Source organism: Odontomachus brunneus, unplaced genomic scaffold, assembly GCF_010583005.1.
Source record: "Odontomachus brunneus isolate Ranch 3 - 2012 unplaced genomic scaffold, Obru_v1 Obru_scaffold_019, whole genome shotgun sequence".
In the NCBI taxonomy this organism is placed as follows: Eukaryota; Metazoa; Arthropoda; class Insecta; order Hymenoptera; family Formicidae; genus Odontomachus; species Odontomachus brunneus.
Genome location: NW_022639469.1, coordinates 203,422 through 221,328, shown reverse-complemented (window position 1 = coordinate 221,328; position 17,907 = coordinate 203,422). Strand labels below are relative to the sequence as shown.

At 38.9% G+C, this 17,907-nt stretch overlaps 1 protein-coding gene across 2 annotated transcripts in view; it reads right to left on the bottom strand.

The window, feature by feature from the left end:
* LOC116841863 overlaps positions 1–17,907 on the bottom strand; it is an 87,838-nt gene that overhangs the window by 15,337 nt on the left and 54,594 nt on the right. For both annotated transcript variants that reach the window (XM_032810296.1, XM_032810297.1), the window contains exons 2-3: positions 12,649–12,880; positions 486–640 (exon numbers count right to left, since the gene is read on the bottom strand). In XM_032810296.1, coding sequence (XP_032666187.1) covers positions 486–640; positions 12,649–12,880 — 387 coding nt within the window. The remainder of the gene's footprint in view (positions 1–485; positions 641–12,648; positions 12,881–17,907) is intronic.

Genomic DNA, 17,907 nt, shown 5'->3' with positions numbered 1-17,907 from the left:
AAACTTTAAAAAAAATGTCACATTTTTAAATATGGTGTGCCAAGTCTTATATTAATTCAGTTACTCTAAATCAATCAATTCGTTAGTGATGTTATTCCTTGGAAACTCGAAATTACTCGCGGCGTTGTATCGCTGATGAGTGTTTCTCCGCGAGCATTCGCGCGTACCTCTCTACGCTCGCTCCACATTCGCCTGATTTCTTCGCTTCCACGAGCGAGACACAAACTTCGCAGTCGCGCAGAAAAAGTTCGCTCGACATAAGAACTCGTATCAATTCGCATTAGCCATAATTCAACCCGTGCTTAACCGTGAGAAAAGGCAATTATCGGGACAGATCGGCTCGCTTTTGCGATATCCGATGATTATGAGGTCGCGCTCATTATCATAAGTATGCCTCATACTTGGCCCGACGCGCGTCACGGGTCGCGCGGCCTCTGTTACGGAGCGAGTGAACGATTATCGAGAGAAATCCGACTTATACTTACGGTACAGGATCGATGCAGAGTTCAGTGTGTCGCAGGAGGCCAAGGCAGCCGACTCGGACGTGTAACACCTGTTGACGGCTTCCGAGAACACCTCGATGACGTTCCGCGACCTCCGTATCGGCCGGAAACATCGTAGGCAGTCCCTGCCGTCATCGCTGCAATCAGCAAATTTCATAAACTGAGCATGTATGGTTGTGTATAATTATGTTACACAATATAGCTCATAGTATTCACGTTCTGTCCTTCGATATTATAAACCGGAAGGAAGAATCGTAACTTCTTCCATTTGATGAACCAGATAAGTTGTTCATTGATTTTCCACAATGGCCAACTTGTGCTGACTCTTGCAAGTTTTATTATTATTTATAAATTATACATCTGCTTGAAACTCCATTTTATAATTATACTTCTTCTTATTCTTTAAATGGTAATGGTCATAATAAAAAAATTTTAAATCAGAAATTTTTATTTGATTTTCAACAAATAGTAGTCGGGATTTATATAGTAGTAATAATAATAATAATAACAATAATAGACTTTATTTCATATAATGATATAAGAAAGCAGTATACATATAACTGCATTACAAAATGGAGCAATGTTAAATAGACCTTCAATTGAATTCGTTGAAATCAATCGTCAATTAAACGGTCTCTAATTGAATGGGCTCATATTAATTATCAATTAAACACCTAATTATTTAATTAATTATTAATTAAAAAGTAATTCTCTCAACCTTGATCTGTCTTATATTATATTTAATCACGATCTTGTTTGTACCAAAATAAAGGAATGCCCTTGAAACTCACAAGAGAATGAAGTTCTGCTTCTTCATCTTAAAAATCTAAAAACAGAGCCATATTTTTCATCTCATTTTTAATGTAAAATGATTAGCTTCAAAAGATACGTTTGTATGAATATGAGACACTTTGTGTAAATGCGATATGCAGTCTCTGGTCGTCTCACGCACCTATAATCGTAACTAGAAACGTAATATTATCTGCGGAATTTATGCGAATCCTGGCCGGGGGAAATTGGAAAATTAATAAGGGCCGGATCAGGCCGGGGAAAACTTAACTGCGGGCTGTAAAGTATCGTAAGAACGATATCCCAGCGGCGCACTTAATGCCGACTATGAAGCATTAAAACGACTCTCTCTCTCTCTCTCTCTCTCTCTTTCTCTCTCTCTCTCTCTCTGGCTTCCTCCCGTTTTTGATTAGCGTGCTGGAATCGCGCGTTGCGCCTTGAAAGTCTCAGGGTTTGATGTGCCCGCTATCTCGTCAGGGTCGTCTTTATGTCGCTCAGGGCCCAAAATTCTTCACTCGAAGCTCTTCATTTAATATCTCAGGTAAAGCAATCGTTTATACGCGAATGCGAGAGAACAACTTGAATTATCGCGTCTTCGCAAAAATGACGAAATAAATGTGACAGAATGACATTTTTACGAGTCGCGTAAATGGCCCCTCGAACCGACCGCTGTGTAAAATACGTGGTCGTAGATTCGCGTCGTTAATCTTTGGAATTTACGAACTTCTCACAACATAAAGGAACGCTGACATAAGAGGACACTAATGGCTGTATAATGGCGGCGCGATAGTGTCCCGATTAGAGCACATACTAGCGCTCTCGTGACGAATCTCTTGTGAATTAACACTCGGCTTACTTCACAGGATGTGGACAATGACAAGTAGAAAAAAAAATGGAAGCGACAAAGATCCTTCTGATTCCACGCGATGCCTACGATGCCTTCGGTCTAGCAACACGCGACGACAATAAGCATGAGGCAAGTAGTATTGGGAACACAATAAATTTCGCCAAGAGGAGGATGTATTGAAGATTTAATGAAAAAGATGACGAGCTCTTATCAATTATCGAACAATTAGCACTGAGTTAAGGAAGTTCTGTCACCTGAATAAAAAAAATAAACCTATAATATGTTGCAATTAATCGAACTAATAATCCGTAATAGAAACTTCAATAATCTTTACTTTATATTAGAGTTTTGATTCCTAATCTAACTTATTAGTTCGTAAATTTAACATAATATTATCTTCATTTTACTATTTATATAACTATAATATAATAATCTCGACATTACTTATTTTGTTTTAATTTAAGTATAGTAAATCATGATGAAAATATGAAAAATATTCTAGACAGCACAGAAAATGTTTTCATTTACTGCACCTGTTACTCGCTCGCTAAACACTAATAACGTTTAACATAAAAAAGGAGCATTATGTAGAATAGTTTTGAAAACAATTCCTAGATCACACTATATTGTAGTGCTCAGAACTGCAATTCCCCATATTAGGGAACCTTCCCATATTCTCTATATTTGTAACTCTATATTTGTATAAAGCAGAAAGAGCTAAAAAACCGTCGTAATAATAAAATAAACATTTAATGAAATGCTGACATAATACAGATTTCACTTTAAGAACAAAAAGAATTTTGTAAATGAAAATATTTCTAAATTATTGGGTCAAAATTATTTTATATGTTGTAAGGTTTTAAGATTTTTAAGATTTCTAACTTTTTTAAGATTTTTGAAGGCGGCTTATTTTTATTAAAAGAATTTTTGGCTGCTTTGGTTCTAGTGTTAACAGTGCCCCTAAGACTGAAGTGTCACATGTTTGCTTCGAAGCGCCAAGTGTACTGAAGTCTCTCCCTTTGGAAATATTAACCTTTTGAGTCAATATTTCCAATGCTTAAAAGCAGATTAAGATAGAGGGATACGAATGAGAGGAGATGAGTGGACGCTGTAATGTTGGCTTACGTTACGTGCGATCTGAGAAAATCTGTTTGGTGGAACTTTGCGCAAGATTGTTATGGGAACCGCGGCATAAAGGCGCATTGCTATCGCGTCGCGCTATCACGGTCGATATCTACTTCGCTTTTCACACACGATTACGAAAATGACAGTGGTCGCGGAGGAGTCATTTGGTCCAAGATTATATTTAGTGTGTGCCGCGTTCGCACAACGAAATCGCCGTCACGGTAAAGATGTTATTTAAATAATTGGGAACTATTAAGGTAACTACATAGGCGTGCATCCGAGGTATACACTTGTGTTATAACGGGTTACACGTCGAGAATGTTACGGCTCAGTATTATATATGTAGGTGAACAATGAAGTCTAACTTCTTTCATCGCGGGTACCGGAAATGTGTTGGATTTTATAAATCCAAGTAATGTAAATAAAGATACAGAAGTGTTCTTTAAAAAATTTCTAAACTGTGTGGACAAATAGGGTGTGTACAAGTTACAGCGCTTTTGTACCAGGCAAACGACCTTTAATTAAACTAGCTAAGTCGAATCAGTAAGTCAGTTGAACGGCCTTTAATTAAATTTAATTGTTAATTGAACGATTCCCTTCGCTCGTATCAATCGCCAATAAAACTGTCCTTGACTGAATTCGCTGGGATGAGACGTCAATTAAATATTCTTTGATTGATTTTCTCGAATCAATCGTCAGTTAGTTGAATTGAAACGGCCAGATCGATTATTAAATTGAGAATAGCTTAATTGATATTTTCACAACTCCACTCCCGTCAATAAATTTCTCAGTTTTATCCAAGTAATGTAAATAAAGATACAGAAGTGTTCTTTGAAAATTTTCTGAACTGTGTGGACAAATACGATATGTACAAGTTACAGCGCTTTTGTACCAGGCAAATGACTTATAAAATTGAGAAAAGCTTAATTGATATCTTCACAACTCCACTCCCGTCAATAAATTTCTCAATTTTATAAATCCAAGTAATATAAATAAAGATACAGAAGTGTTCTTTGAAAATTTTCTGAACTGTGTGGACAAATACGGTATGTACAAGTTACAGCGCTTTTGTACCAGGCAAATGACTTATAAAATTGAGAAAAGCTTAATTGATATCTTCACAACTCCACTCCCGTCAATAAATTTCTCAATTTTATAAATCCAAGTAATATAAATAAAGATACAGAAGTGTTCTTTGAAAATTTTCTGAACTGTGTGGACAAATACGGTATGTACAAGTTACAGCGCTTTTGTACCAGGCAAATGACTTATAAAATTGAGAAAAGCTTAATTGATATCTTCACAACTCCACTCCCGTCAATAAATTTCTCAATTTTATAAATCCAAGTAATATAAATAAAGATACAGAAGTGTTCTTTGAAAATTTTCTGAACTGTGTGGACAAATACGGTATGTACAAGTTACAGCGCTTTTGTACCAGGCAAATGACTTATAAAATTGAGAAAAGCTTAATTGATATCTTCACAACTCCACTCCCGTCAATAAATTTCTCAATTTTATAAATCCAAGTAATATAAATAAAGATACAGAAGTGTTCTTTGAAAATTTTCTGAACTGTGTGGACAAATACGGTATGTACAAGTTACAGCGCTTTTGTACCAGGCAAATGACTTATAAAATTGAGAAAAGCTTAATTGATATCTTCACAACTCCACTCCCGTCAATAAATTTCTCAATTTTATAAATCCAAGTAATATAAATAAAGATACAGAAGTGTTCTTTGAAAATTTTCTGAACTGTGTGGACAAATACGGTATGTACAAGTTACAGCGCTTTTGTACCAGGCAAATGACTTATAAAATTGAGAAGAGCTTAATTGATATTTTCACAACTCCACTCCCGTCATTCTTCCGACAGGCGGTAGACGTGGAACAGTGCAATGACACCAGGAATCAGTGCGACAGTACTGACGGCGGAGCACGCGGGTAGTCTACGACGTCGCCGCATGCCTGCGCGTATAATTGTAACTCCGAGGCAGTACCTATCGCCGATATTATGCAACTTGTGGGAACGAGCGTGTGGGCCCACTTACTGGTGCGCGTGGTCACCGGTCCCCGACCATATATAGAATCCCCCCGGTCTCTCCCGTGTAAACGCTTCGCGAGAGCACAGAACCGAGCCCGAGGAGCCTGCAGGTATATTTGCCGACTGGAATGTTACACGATAGGTTTTGTCCATAACGCGCGCGCGCGATCAGCGAGCGTTCCCGTCTGAATCCGAGATATTCGCCGAGAGGCATGATTGTGTCTCCTAATGGTGTCGTTTCTTCGAGTTTCTTATTTCCCATAAGGCCACATCGCTCGGCGATTCGAGGATCGGGATACACACAAAAGTTAGGCGCGCAGTTCCACGAGGTCTTTTAACTTTCCAATCGCCCTCGCCGAATACGGAAGACGCTCATTGATCAACCAATTACATAAGTCAATATTGGAAGTCAATGTTTTAAATAAATAAATATAATTTTAGATGTTTTATTTTTTTATACAAATAACAGTTTAATTTAATTTAAACAAATGTTTCGAGGAATGCAACTACCAGCGTGAGTTAGAGGATATGTTTAGCATGAAGTATTTGTTTTCTAATTTATTGAACAACTGATATTGAACAATTATTGATATTGAACAATTTATTCAATGTAACAACTGATTTTAGTAGATTTTTTCATGCTAAGCTCAAATCCGCTTGTTAAATTAGCATATTACTTCTCGTTTTAGACTTGTTCTAATCTAAAAATAACAAAAATGTCCTTGGCATTTTTAGATTAGGATATCTCCGAAACCTGACGAGTAGTTTAGGCAACGGATGTGGTTTTAGAATGCTATCTTCAGGATTACTTATACAGGTCTGAGGATCAAAGCAAAATTTGTAGGCCTGTGTTATCAATGACTACCACATCACGCTGCCAAGGAATCCGCATAATGCGAGGTGCAATTTAGAAACGCATGCAAACCCAAACGTCAATCTGCAATGTGGGCGAAACGAGCTCGAGACACGAAAGCGGAAGACATGACAACGTAGATCGTCGACGACGTTTCTGTCGGTTATTGCTTATTACTAGCTGAGTTATCCTGGTACTCCTCGTACCGGTTATTTCAAGTAACATTCATTGGAGGCGGAGATCAGTGGAAAATGTGTGGATGAAACCTATCTACTATCACTTTCTTTTCTGTAACTCAACCAGGAATACGACAGCAAGTTAACGCATAGATTGCGCGCACATATCTTACATTTTTATACGAAAAATCGAAATATCGATATATTCCTATTTTAACTCTTATTTAACTCATGAAATATTTGAAACAAGTTTTACTCGAATGTATATGTATGTGTTCAATTCTACGTGTAGAACTACCAAAACAAATCAAAATAGAGATTTGTAATTTCTTATAAAAATTACTCAAATTTATAAGGGTGCATATTATTAATTGATATTGAATAACCATAAAAATAAAATAAAATAAATAAATTTACTTTTCTTTTGTATTACGAATTACTCTGATAGAAATAAGTCATTAATCAGTGCTTCCAGTGATTTTTTGCAGGGGTTATACGAGTAATACACTTTTAAACTATGTCGCGCAATCTTTCAGGTAACTGTCTGATTTCACATATGTAAAATGTGATTCAACTTTCGAATCAATGAAATTATCGATGAACTTTTGTAAACTTTCGACATATTTCGGAAACGTTTGTACCTTACAATGCGTTCTCGCAACGTACATGCATGTGCTATGTAATCTCGCATCTCCCATCTACCAAACTACACGCGATCGCGTTCACTCTTCGCGAGACTGTCATCATCGTCCGATTGCGATATCCTACTGACCCGAAATGTAAATGCGTATTGCACTCGAAACAAATTTGCATAGCGTCGCATGCACTGCAAGGCCAGCCTCACGCGATCCGTGAATTCTCGTATGAATATACGCGGATGGCAGATATCTTCGCATCTACGGAAAAAGAGATGGGTTGAATTGACGTAATATGAACAACCAAACATATTTTGGTGAAAGAAAACGGGATTTCTGATTCTTAAGAACCTGATTCAGCTCTTAACAATAGAACTGCTGATTAATGACTTATTTCTATCAGAGTAATTCGTAATGCAAAAGAAAAGTAAATTTATTTATTTTTTTTTACTTTTATTCAATATCAATTAATAAAATACAGTGCACCCTTTTTTATAAGAAATTACAAATCTCTATTTTGACTGTTTTGGTAGTTCTACACATAGAATTTAACAAATATACACTCGAGTAAATGTTACTTGTTTCAAATATTTCATGAGTTAAACGTAAACATTAAATTTATTCAACATATATTCTGAATTCCAGTAAGTTTAGCATCGTGAATATTAAGTTAAAACAAAAATTGTTTACTACATGGACTCGCGAACCAACTTTTCTTTTAATAAAGTTTTATAATATTTTTTTAAAGAATATAAGTGTTCTTTTTGAGTACATGATAAAAAACTTTTGTAAAATATGTGACGAGTATATTTCGAAGGTATTACCAAAAAAATATTCTGTTGAAGACAACCATTACTTAAAAAGAGAAAAGCAAATTGAAAAACAGCTTTTCTTAGTGGTAGAATGCTATTTTTCTGTGTGTACAGTGTTAAGAATCAGAAGTTCTCTGTTTCCTAATCGAAACGCGCTTAGCTATATCAAATCATGTTAATTCAACCAATTTCTATTTTTCTGTGTAGAGGAAAAATCTTCATTTGATAAATAACTCCGTCTTTCGTTGAAAAACGTTACAACGGAATTGGCGATGAAGAAGGCGACCGTGGTCCATTCCTCTCTTTCCCTCTTGCGAGTAACTTTCGGCGAAGCGTGTAATTTTACTAATGATCCGATTCAGTTGTCAACGACGTTGGCATCCTGGGCCCCGCGCCTCACAATTAGAATGACAAATGAGCGGTGTGGAGCCGGCTTAAGGAGGTGCGCGCGACGCGACACATCGTCCACCGCGGAGCGCCCGACGGGCTTAGAACACGAAGGTGGGATACATGTAAACTGGAGGAGAGGCTGGCACCAAACCACCTTCGACTAGTCACTCCTCCGTCTTCACGGAGATTAATGGTGGAAGATGGTATGCAACGAGAGAGCGAAACAGGCCCTCTGTTCTATCCGATCGGGAGGTGGGGCCCGCGTTCGCGAGCTTGCAGCCCCGGCGACGATATATTCTCTTCCGATGCCGTTCTTCAACTCGGCTTAGTGACTGTTATGCTGCATATGTGCGCGATTGTACCGCGCGCTTCACGAGCGGGCGTCGCCGTAGCGGCGAACACCACGGTATTTCAATTAATAATATCGTGGGTGTCGAGAAAAAGAGGGAATGCATCGTCGGAGAGTCAGGACCGATCAGATCTCCGAGGACCAATCATGAATCTTGTCCCCTGGTGCATGAACTCGTTGGAAGAGAAGATTGAAGATCGCCTCCAAGTACTGAAAAATTATTTACTTTTCGTGGTTTTATACTAAGGAGGAAAATTACATGACTGATAAGTAAGATTGAATATTTTTTAACCCACATAGTACAGAAAATTCAAAAAGAATTCAAAAAGAATTCAGTCGTGTGTCACCAATTCTGAGTTCATTTTCATATGCAAAAAGAATTATTTTTGCATCTAAAAATGAACTCAGAATTGGTGATATACGACTGAATTCTTTTTGAATTCTCTGTGCTATCCGGGAAGTTTCATGATTGATGCTCTGAGTTCCCCAGTTGAATTATACACATGTGATATTCTATTCGTAATCAGGCGACTTAATAGAAAAAAAAAGAAACCCGACGAGACTTTAAATGTAAATCACACGTTATAATTAACAGCGCACAGAAATCGCTCGTGGAGAATCTTAAATATCACTAATAATCGCCCACATCTCGAGTAGACCAGTCTGCGCATCGCATGTGCGGTCGCGCAAACGCATTATCCTTGCAAATGGAAGCAACCCAGGTCGCGCATACACATATTCGCCGGCGATTCTCCCGCGGAAATTCTCCGGCACCGGCGACAGGGAGAATATAGAGCGATCACCCCGCGGAATCATCGTCGGGGTGGGAGCGAGCGCGCGCACATATGGAGAGGCAATTTACGCGAATTTCTACTCGCGGCGCGCACTGCTTGTCGCCCCGGAAAATTATTACGCATCGTGCGCGCGCGATTATCGCTAATAGCCGCGGGCCGCCCGATTCTGTGTCGTATCGCGAGCAATGCGTCGAGACGCCGTTTAAATAACGCGTAACGACGGCGCACGCGAGGCGCCTGGAAAAATCGCCGGACGCCGATCGATTAAAGCGTTCTGCGAGGAGAGGACGAGAAGTGCACGTTAAGTAATTAAGTCGTAATGAAATTCCGTGCGATCAACAACGAGCCTCGCTGCGGGTGTTACGCGCGCGATCGTTTGCATATTATTCAAAGTGATACCGCGATCGGTCTAGTTGTGCAATAAATCCGCCGGACTCTGTGTCATTGGACTCAGATTAATCGTGTGGCCGCGATGGCAGATAAGTGGTAAATTCACGACGGTAATTATGGAAACGTGACGCAACTATGTACCATATTGAAAGATAAATAATTATTGATCGTATTAAAAGATATGCTTTTTCTAGCAAGAAAAAAAAATAGTTCGCAAAACAAAAGAACTCATATTTTCAAGTAAATTGTAAAAAGTAAAGTAATTTAGACGAGGTAAGACGCCATGACAAAAATTATACTTGTTGCTCTCTTGAAGTGAAGCAGTAAAAATGTTTCGGATTAAATCAGTAAAAAAATGAAGACGAGGATTTGAATCAACTATTGCAAGAAAATTTTTGTCAAACATAACAGGAGCTTGGCGAACCATTTAGTGTCACCCAACAAACGATTTCCAATCGCTTGCATAAGCTGGGAAGAATTTAGAAGAATTAATTTGTACACTAATATAAAAACCAATATTTTATATATAGCCTTTTATTTTATTATTATAACGTATTGTGCGCGAGGCGTATACAATTTTAAAAACCTCCTACAAGAATTTAATAGAAAAATGACAAATTACATTTACCTTTGCATTTACCTAATAATATCGGTTCCGTTATTTCGAGCAGATTTCTGCGGATCGTAACGAGACGGCCCAAGATTTGATTTCTCGAGATATTGATAGCTCGTTAACGATTCAACGTGAATCGAGAAGTATATGGTCGTATCTAGAGAAGAGGAGTGGGTGAGGTAGGCTCTCACGCATATGCCAATTTATGCATACTTGGCTGGACAACACCCACATGGCTTCGCCAGTCCAGATGCGTCGGAGAGCTATCGATTGGCGCGGCGGGGATCTTGTACTTCGGATCTTCACGAGATGCAATATCGAATTCTCCGTGAAATCGAATCTCCCCGACGTCGAGACGACGCGGCCACTTTTGTCCATTTCCCATTTTCCCATTTTCTTATGTTGATTTTCCTCTCCAAATTTACAGACTTCAACTTAATCTTTTATTGAAATGTTTAGTGGTGTCGCGAAAGAGTGCACAAAAATCTCATCCAATTGACACTATGATTATTACGTAAGTGTAACATATTAGCATCTTTGGAAGCGTTACACATGTAATTACAGTTTACACATTACAGTGCTACACATGTATATTTTATTAATTACGCAAAAAAAAAAATGGCGCCACTGAAGGCTTTTTCGAAAAAGCCATGATAGCAAACGTACTAAAGGACTTACGAATTAATAAATAACAAAGGAATCTTCCGAAACGATAACTCGGTGTTCGTTTTTGAACAAAACTCGCAATTTTATCCGTATAATCCTACGGTAATCCCACGAGAACGAACTCTCGCCCCTGACAGAGGGACAATGCTGGAGGCTACATCGATTTGGGGTGCGAGGGAGACCTGGCGTTTTGCCATTCCTTTTTCGTTTTACGGCTCGCGCGTTCTCTCTCTCTCTCTCTCTTTCTCTCTCTGGAATTAGTCCGGGTTCGCGATATTCGCGACACGAGTGTCTGCGTCTGGCGATGTCTGGAGAGCTGGTTATTTTCGTGCCAGACGAGTCGCAGACGTCGCGGCATCCCCGGAGACACATCGGCAGGCTAATTTAACCTTAACCCCTTCGCACCCTTTCCATTTCCCGCGACGACAATCCCCCTCCCCCTCTCCCCCGTGGTCGTCGTCGTCGTCGTCGTCGATGGTGGCGGCGACGGTGAATGCTGCCTCCTCGGTAGGAAAAGCTCGTCCTTTTCTGCGCGTGAATGATCCGCCAACATTCCCCCGAGTCTAGACTCGCGAGGTGACTTATATAGAAAGCAATAAAATTCGCGCCTTTTCAAAACCGTTCCGATATAATTCAAGAGAAGCCTATATTGTTAACAAACTGAAACAATAACGATATTTATTACGAGTGATAACGACATTTTTTGAGTAAAACTTATAAGCAAAGTACAAAGTTTAAATAAATTAATCTGGCTATCAAACTAAACCGCGTTTTAGTTAACAAAATTACTGGTTCTTAGAATTCTGTTTACACAAGAAACAAAGATTCTGTTCTCTCGACCAGTTCCCTGAACTAACGCTTTGTTCGTTCTTTGTCAGGTTAATTGAAAGTTAATCAAAATCCTCTCATTCATGTGTCGTTTGCCATTTTCATCTTATTAAGAGGAATGTCATATTTGAACTCTTTACCGCGAGTATTGTGATTCGAGGGTTATAATTTTAGCATTTTAAACACGCGCATTCTTGCATCGCGTCGGTGCACCTCGTGTGTTATTAAGGATGTGAGAAAATTCTAAGGAGTATAAGGTCACTGGAAACGCGATGAACAACGCGTTCCTCAAAGACTCTCTCACGCTGTAGCCCGTTTAACGGCATTTGCATGTGCGACAAGCGTCGCAGATCCTAGTCGCAAGTGCATCGTTCTGTGAATACACCGTTATTCTTGTGCTAAGCCTTGATGCTTGCTTTGATGTCGTCGTCCTCTGACCAGTTCAGGACACAACCCCGTTCTTTCCTCGCGTCTCGGTCAATAAGAAACTTCGATATTTAGCCGCGCTCGGCGGGGCTTTTGTGCGTCTGTAAACTTTCCCGACGATCGTTCGCATACAGAAAAAAAGATTTGGTTGAATTAACCAAATATCTGGTCGAATATGAACGATCCAGAAATTTGTATTCAATTTTATTTCTTATGCATCTTTGTTGCACTTGTTATATTATTCTTATTTGTATTATTCCCACATTTATCCGCGTTTAACAATAAGTCAATCCTGAAGGATTCCTCGCGGACATCATTTTTCCAGTTGCGCGACATATCCGCTAAACGGAACCGACACTCTTCTCAACACAGGAAGCATCGTCCGCGATTCATCGAGTTAACTGACCTGTCCATTAACAGCACGTTATCGCCGACCCTCTTGTGGCAGTAGCCCCATATTGATATCGCGTTGAAGGTGATGTTCATGGCAGAATACTCAATGGGCTCGTCCGCCGTGCCTCCAGCCTTTCCGCTCACCTGCGTCACGAATTCGCCCTGGAATTCCGCAGGAAAGTAACAGCCCACCATGAACTGAGGGTCGTAACCTTGGAGGACCTCGCTCGTGATCACGCTGCCGTCTGGAAGGAAGAGGACGAGTCTCTATTAGCTGACTTTACGGAAACTACTAAATGTCGTCGAGCAGGCGGGACTTCTTCGACATGATTACGCGGAGTTATTCAAACATTGTCTCTTAGCTTTCTATTTCAATAAGACGAATATATCTCCCGTGTAAAATATCAGATTCTTAAATTTTTCCGCAAGTAATTGAGCAAGAACTATCGATCTATGGATATTTACAAAGTTCAGAATTTCCTAATAGCACTATCCAAAAAATTTGGATACAAATGTGAGTAGTTATTTCCGACACATTGTTGATCGCTGAACATGAATCCGTTGTCCAAATTTTCACTGAAAGGAATTATTCGATAAGAAATTAACAAATGGATATTTCCGATCAAAATAACAATGAAATTTGCATCCGATCAGGAAACATTCGATGAGAAATGTGGATTCATAATTTTTTGATCGGTTTATCTGATGAAATGCTATTATAATCGGAAATATTCAATTTAATCGGATATCCTAATCGGATATAAAAATTTATCGATATTTCCGATTGCAAATATTCGTTTGTTAATTTTTTATTAAATAATTTCTCTCACAGCTATCACGTTACAATTTTGAGAAAAATCGAGCCGAAAAAAGAGCTAAAAACGATCATTTTAAAGAATTTCATAGAGTGGTAGAACTTTTTTTTCTAAATTTCATTAATTTCACGTGAATGAACTTTAAGTTTTAAAGCGATTTTTCGTTTTGGGAGATATAATTATTAAAAAATAGCTCTTTTGTCCTGTAATAAATGAAAAAAATATTTAAAAATTTTTATCTCCACATTGTGTAGAACATAAATGCTTTTTGTACTTATATAATATAATCGGAAAATACTAAATAAAAAAGCAAGATTCTCTTCAACAATTTCACATATGCGTTTGTCCATAATATAAACTATGTTATCAAACGACTAGAACGTCATGCGAACGACCTTGATACCGACGGCATAGTGGATTATCCAGTTAATTTTTATATCACGGACAACCTTGAGACTGGAAATCCAAGTTCGTAACGAGCTTCGTATGGGCGCTTGAATGAATGCATCGTTCGCAAAGCGCAGCTGCGTATTGCTTCAGTCAATGCACTCAGACTATATTCAGTAATTTTATATATCTTAATGGTCTTATAATTATTATATTAATTAATAAAATGTTATTGCCTAGTTATAATAGGGAATTATTGTTTTGCATTATCAAAATGTCCCTAAATTATTCTATAAATTAATATGATTGATATTAATTTACAAAGTAGGGCAAATAAATTGTCAAAAGCACTAAATATTGATATGACAAAGTCATAATATCGTGAATAATGTGTATGTGATTTGTCCTTTGGGTCACATGTGTGACAAAAGAAGCGTATCCGACAGGCACGACGTCACATCTCGGCGATGTAGAGAGTTATGGAACACAAAACGGTAACTAATTCTACCACCCACATGGCATGCACTCAGCAATCCGTGAAAGGTCATTAACGTTACCACTAAGTGGTCTCAGGGGACAGGTGTGACGATGATAGGTGGGATCACCCGCGGACAACACTATCGTTTGCATTCTTCTTTCATGTGTATAAGACGCGTTTTATATTTATATTTCTCTCGGCCAGCGCGCAAAAAGATTTATGTAATCGCTGTAAGATGTAATTTCTATTATATCTTTGATATTTTTTAATCTTGAAAAATTAGAATAATTATTTTACATCAGTAAAACATTTTCCTAGAAAAATCAAGATTTTTTCAAGGATTGGGGAAAGATAGACTTTTTTAATAGTTTTGCACATTTCAATATTATATTGATGGAAAAAAGTCATTTTTCTATTAAAAGGGGGTGCTAAAATGTAGATGACAAACTCTAAAAAAGTATTATTCAAAATTTTTTTAAACATTGTTATATCTTTCAACTGAATTTAGAAACTTAAAAACATACGAAAAGTTCGCAGAAAGATTTCTATGTATGCGTGGTTGTATATTTTCCGCTAAATGTGATAATTTTATTAGAATAGGGTAATTTTGTTCTTTTATTTTATTTGTAACACTTTTATTTTATTTTATTTTATTTTATTTGTAACAATCACAACTTATCTTTTTGTATCAAAATAAAATAAATTACTGAAAAATATCCAAGGAATATAATAGTCTGTGTCCCACGGTATGCTGATCAAAAGATACCAACGTTACAGTTGTGGATCCAGTAAATTGCGATCGGCCAATCAGTGCAACTTCTGGTGATTTTTTTCTTCAATCTTTTTGGGATTCCCCTTCTTCTTCTTCTCTCTTTCTCTCTTTCTATCTTGTAAGCATCAACGTGCAAAAAGATCGTAAATTACTTCACGCATGATTCGCAACATAATGATGGTCCAGCCGCGATCAAAGCTCTCCCGTCCAAGTCGTAGTGATCATTAACGAGGAGTACTGTACGTGTATATGCATGTATCCTTTGTGCGATTCGCTAAACCGCGAACATCCTTTTCGTCCGATGAGCCGTGCAACAATGTAGGTAGCGGTTTGAAAAGCTGGTCGAAAGATTTCTGGCAGACGAGATGCGCACACACGACGAATAAAACGTATCCTCCCGGTTATTATTGTCCTGTGGACTATAATTAACCCTTCTCGTTGAACGGCGTTGTGAAAGAGAGGAAGAAAGAGAGAGAGAGAAAGAGAGTGAGGAGAGGGGGAGGTGGAGAAAGAGATGCTCTGCGTTCGGAGGAAACGCATCCGCGTTGCATAAAGCGAGGATCACGTTTTACGAAAACGATCGGTGCGTGTCGCGAAAGCGTAATCACAGCACGTATGAGTGTTTGTCGGCACTTGGAATGTAAGTAGATAGTGCAGTAGTTGTTGATTAAATCTCAGTCCATTGAATAACAGATAGAACACACGTTTTAATGATGAAAGGAAGGGTGGGAAATAATAAATCCTTTATTTAATTTCAAGTAGACGTCACTTCGGACAGACGTTTTAATTCGAGAAATTAAATTCAATAAGATTGCTTAATTGAATTATTAACATTTTCGTAATGTTACATATCGAAAAATCTATATGTTGGTGTGTGTGTATGTGTGTTGAGGAAATGTAGACACGCACAAATAATCGTGATTCAACGCAGGATGTGTTGCATAATCCCTTCGACTTGGAGTTGCCGCGGTAAAATGAATCGAGTTTGAAAGAACGGTACCGGTAATACCTTTCTTTTTTCTTTTACGAGCGCGTAAATTCCGGATGTTATTAATTGACCGATGGACAATTAAAGCCGGCGTGACGGCACGAAAACCTCAAGCTGAGCCGCGTACACGTAACGAAAGAAATAAATAGGAGCGCGAGTAAGAAAGAACGGTCAGGCTTGTGTGCAATTTTATTAAAGCGCGTCCTCGACGGGGCCACGAACGACGGAAGTGGGATCAAGTTTTTCCCACAAACCTTCCTCAGAGAAAGAGAGAGAGAGAAAGAGAGCGGGCACCTGTGCACCGGCGTACCTTTGTAAACACGTGTTATCCCACCGAAGGTCTACGTGATTAACGCACTGGCCACGATCAAGCGGCAATTGAACAGAACTCGTCTCAATCCTTTTGCCACGCTCATCGTGGAATTCTCCACGGGAGAGATCGCTGAAATGAAGCCCTTCGCGGAACAAAACGCAATCCTCTGGCATCCCTTTCCGGAGACTCAAATATTATTTTCGGTTGGATGCCTTGCTCCTTTAAGGTAGAGCAGTAAAAATGCTTCAAAATAAATCAGCAAGAGAAGAATTTTATCGATAATGCTGGTCAACACATATAATTTGTCACATGAAACTGTCTCTCTAATATGTTTCTTATTATATTATATTTATATATGTAGAATCTGAAAATAAATTTCATATCCATAGATTTGTGATGGTCATCTGGAATTTAATAAGAGAGAAAATTTAATAAGAGAGAAAATAACCTAACTTAGAAAATTTCGCGTATCAATTTGCGCTTTGGTTGTCTCGCAGCGATTATTGGTTTCCCCGATCGGTTCGATCACTGAGTTACCATCCTGCATAAATATAACTTGTTTTCACACATTTCGATCATAAAAAACAAAGATATAATAAAAATTAGTATATTTTTTATTTTTAAAAGAAACATATATAGAGAATCACTAGCTACAATATTTTTAATTTACACAAGTTCGTTATACACTGTCCAACTTTCTGCATTTGCGACGATGGAATTAACGGCTTTCGTATGCATTGCATAGGACGACACTTTATGTCTGCAAACTGCATCAATAATGAGAAGTCGTTAAGTGATCCTGTCAACGACATTGGACTGATTATATGCTATGAACCATCAGTTATGAATAGCACATCAGTGAAGAATACTGAGGCACTAAGATACTGATTGTACCTTAGAGACTACTGTTTAACAAAACATTAAAATAAAATTGAAGCTGCAGTCGCCGAAAGATTGCCGCAATTCCTGAGTTGAATTTCTCGCCGTGGCAACGTCTTCGCGAGGTTTCCGGCGCTGCTGGTAGCCGCTGCTGCTTCGCCATGCAGCGCTTGTGCCGTGCACCACATACGTAACGTTAATTTATCTTCGTGCGTAATTTCCGCCCTAATGGGCGCCATCAATATGACAGAAGGCGCAGGGAAATCGGCGCGGGCAATCTCGCGCGATCGTATTCAATGTCTTCGCATGTTCAAGGGACGTATCTCCGGGCGACGAGCGGAGCGCGCAGCTTCGCTCTTCTTCGGGGGTACAGGAGGATGCATTCCTCGTGCGCAACCGCCTATAGGTATGAGTGGCCGGCCGGCCGATGCGGCGCAATTACTCGGGAGACTTTTTGATTCCGGTAGGAGGCGTTTCTCTCATTCTTTCTCGCGTGCATGCGTCCGCGCGCGCTTCACCTTATCGCTCTCTTTCATCTACATAAAGGACGATCAACTGCCCCTCTTACGTGACCTTCATTCCCTACTGCATCCTCAGACTGCAACTTTAACCGCTCTCCCCTCCCCCCCCCCCCCCCCCC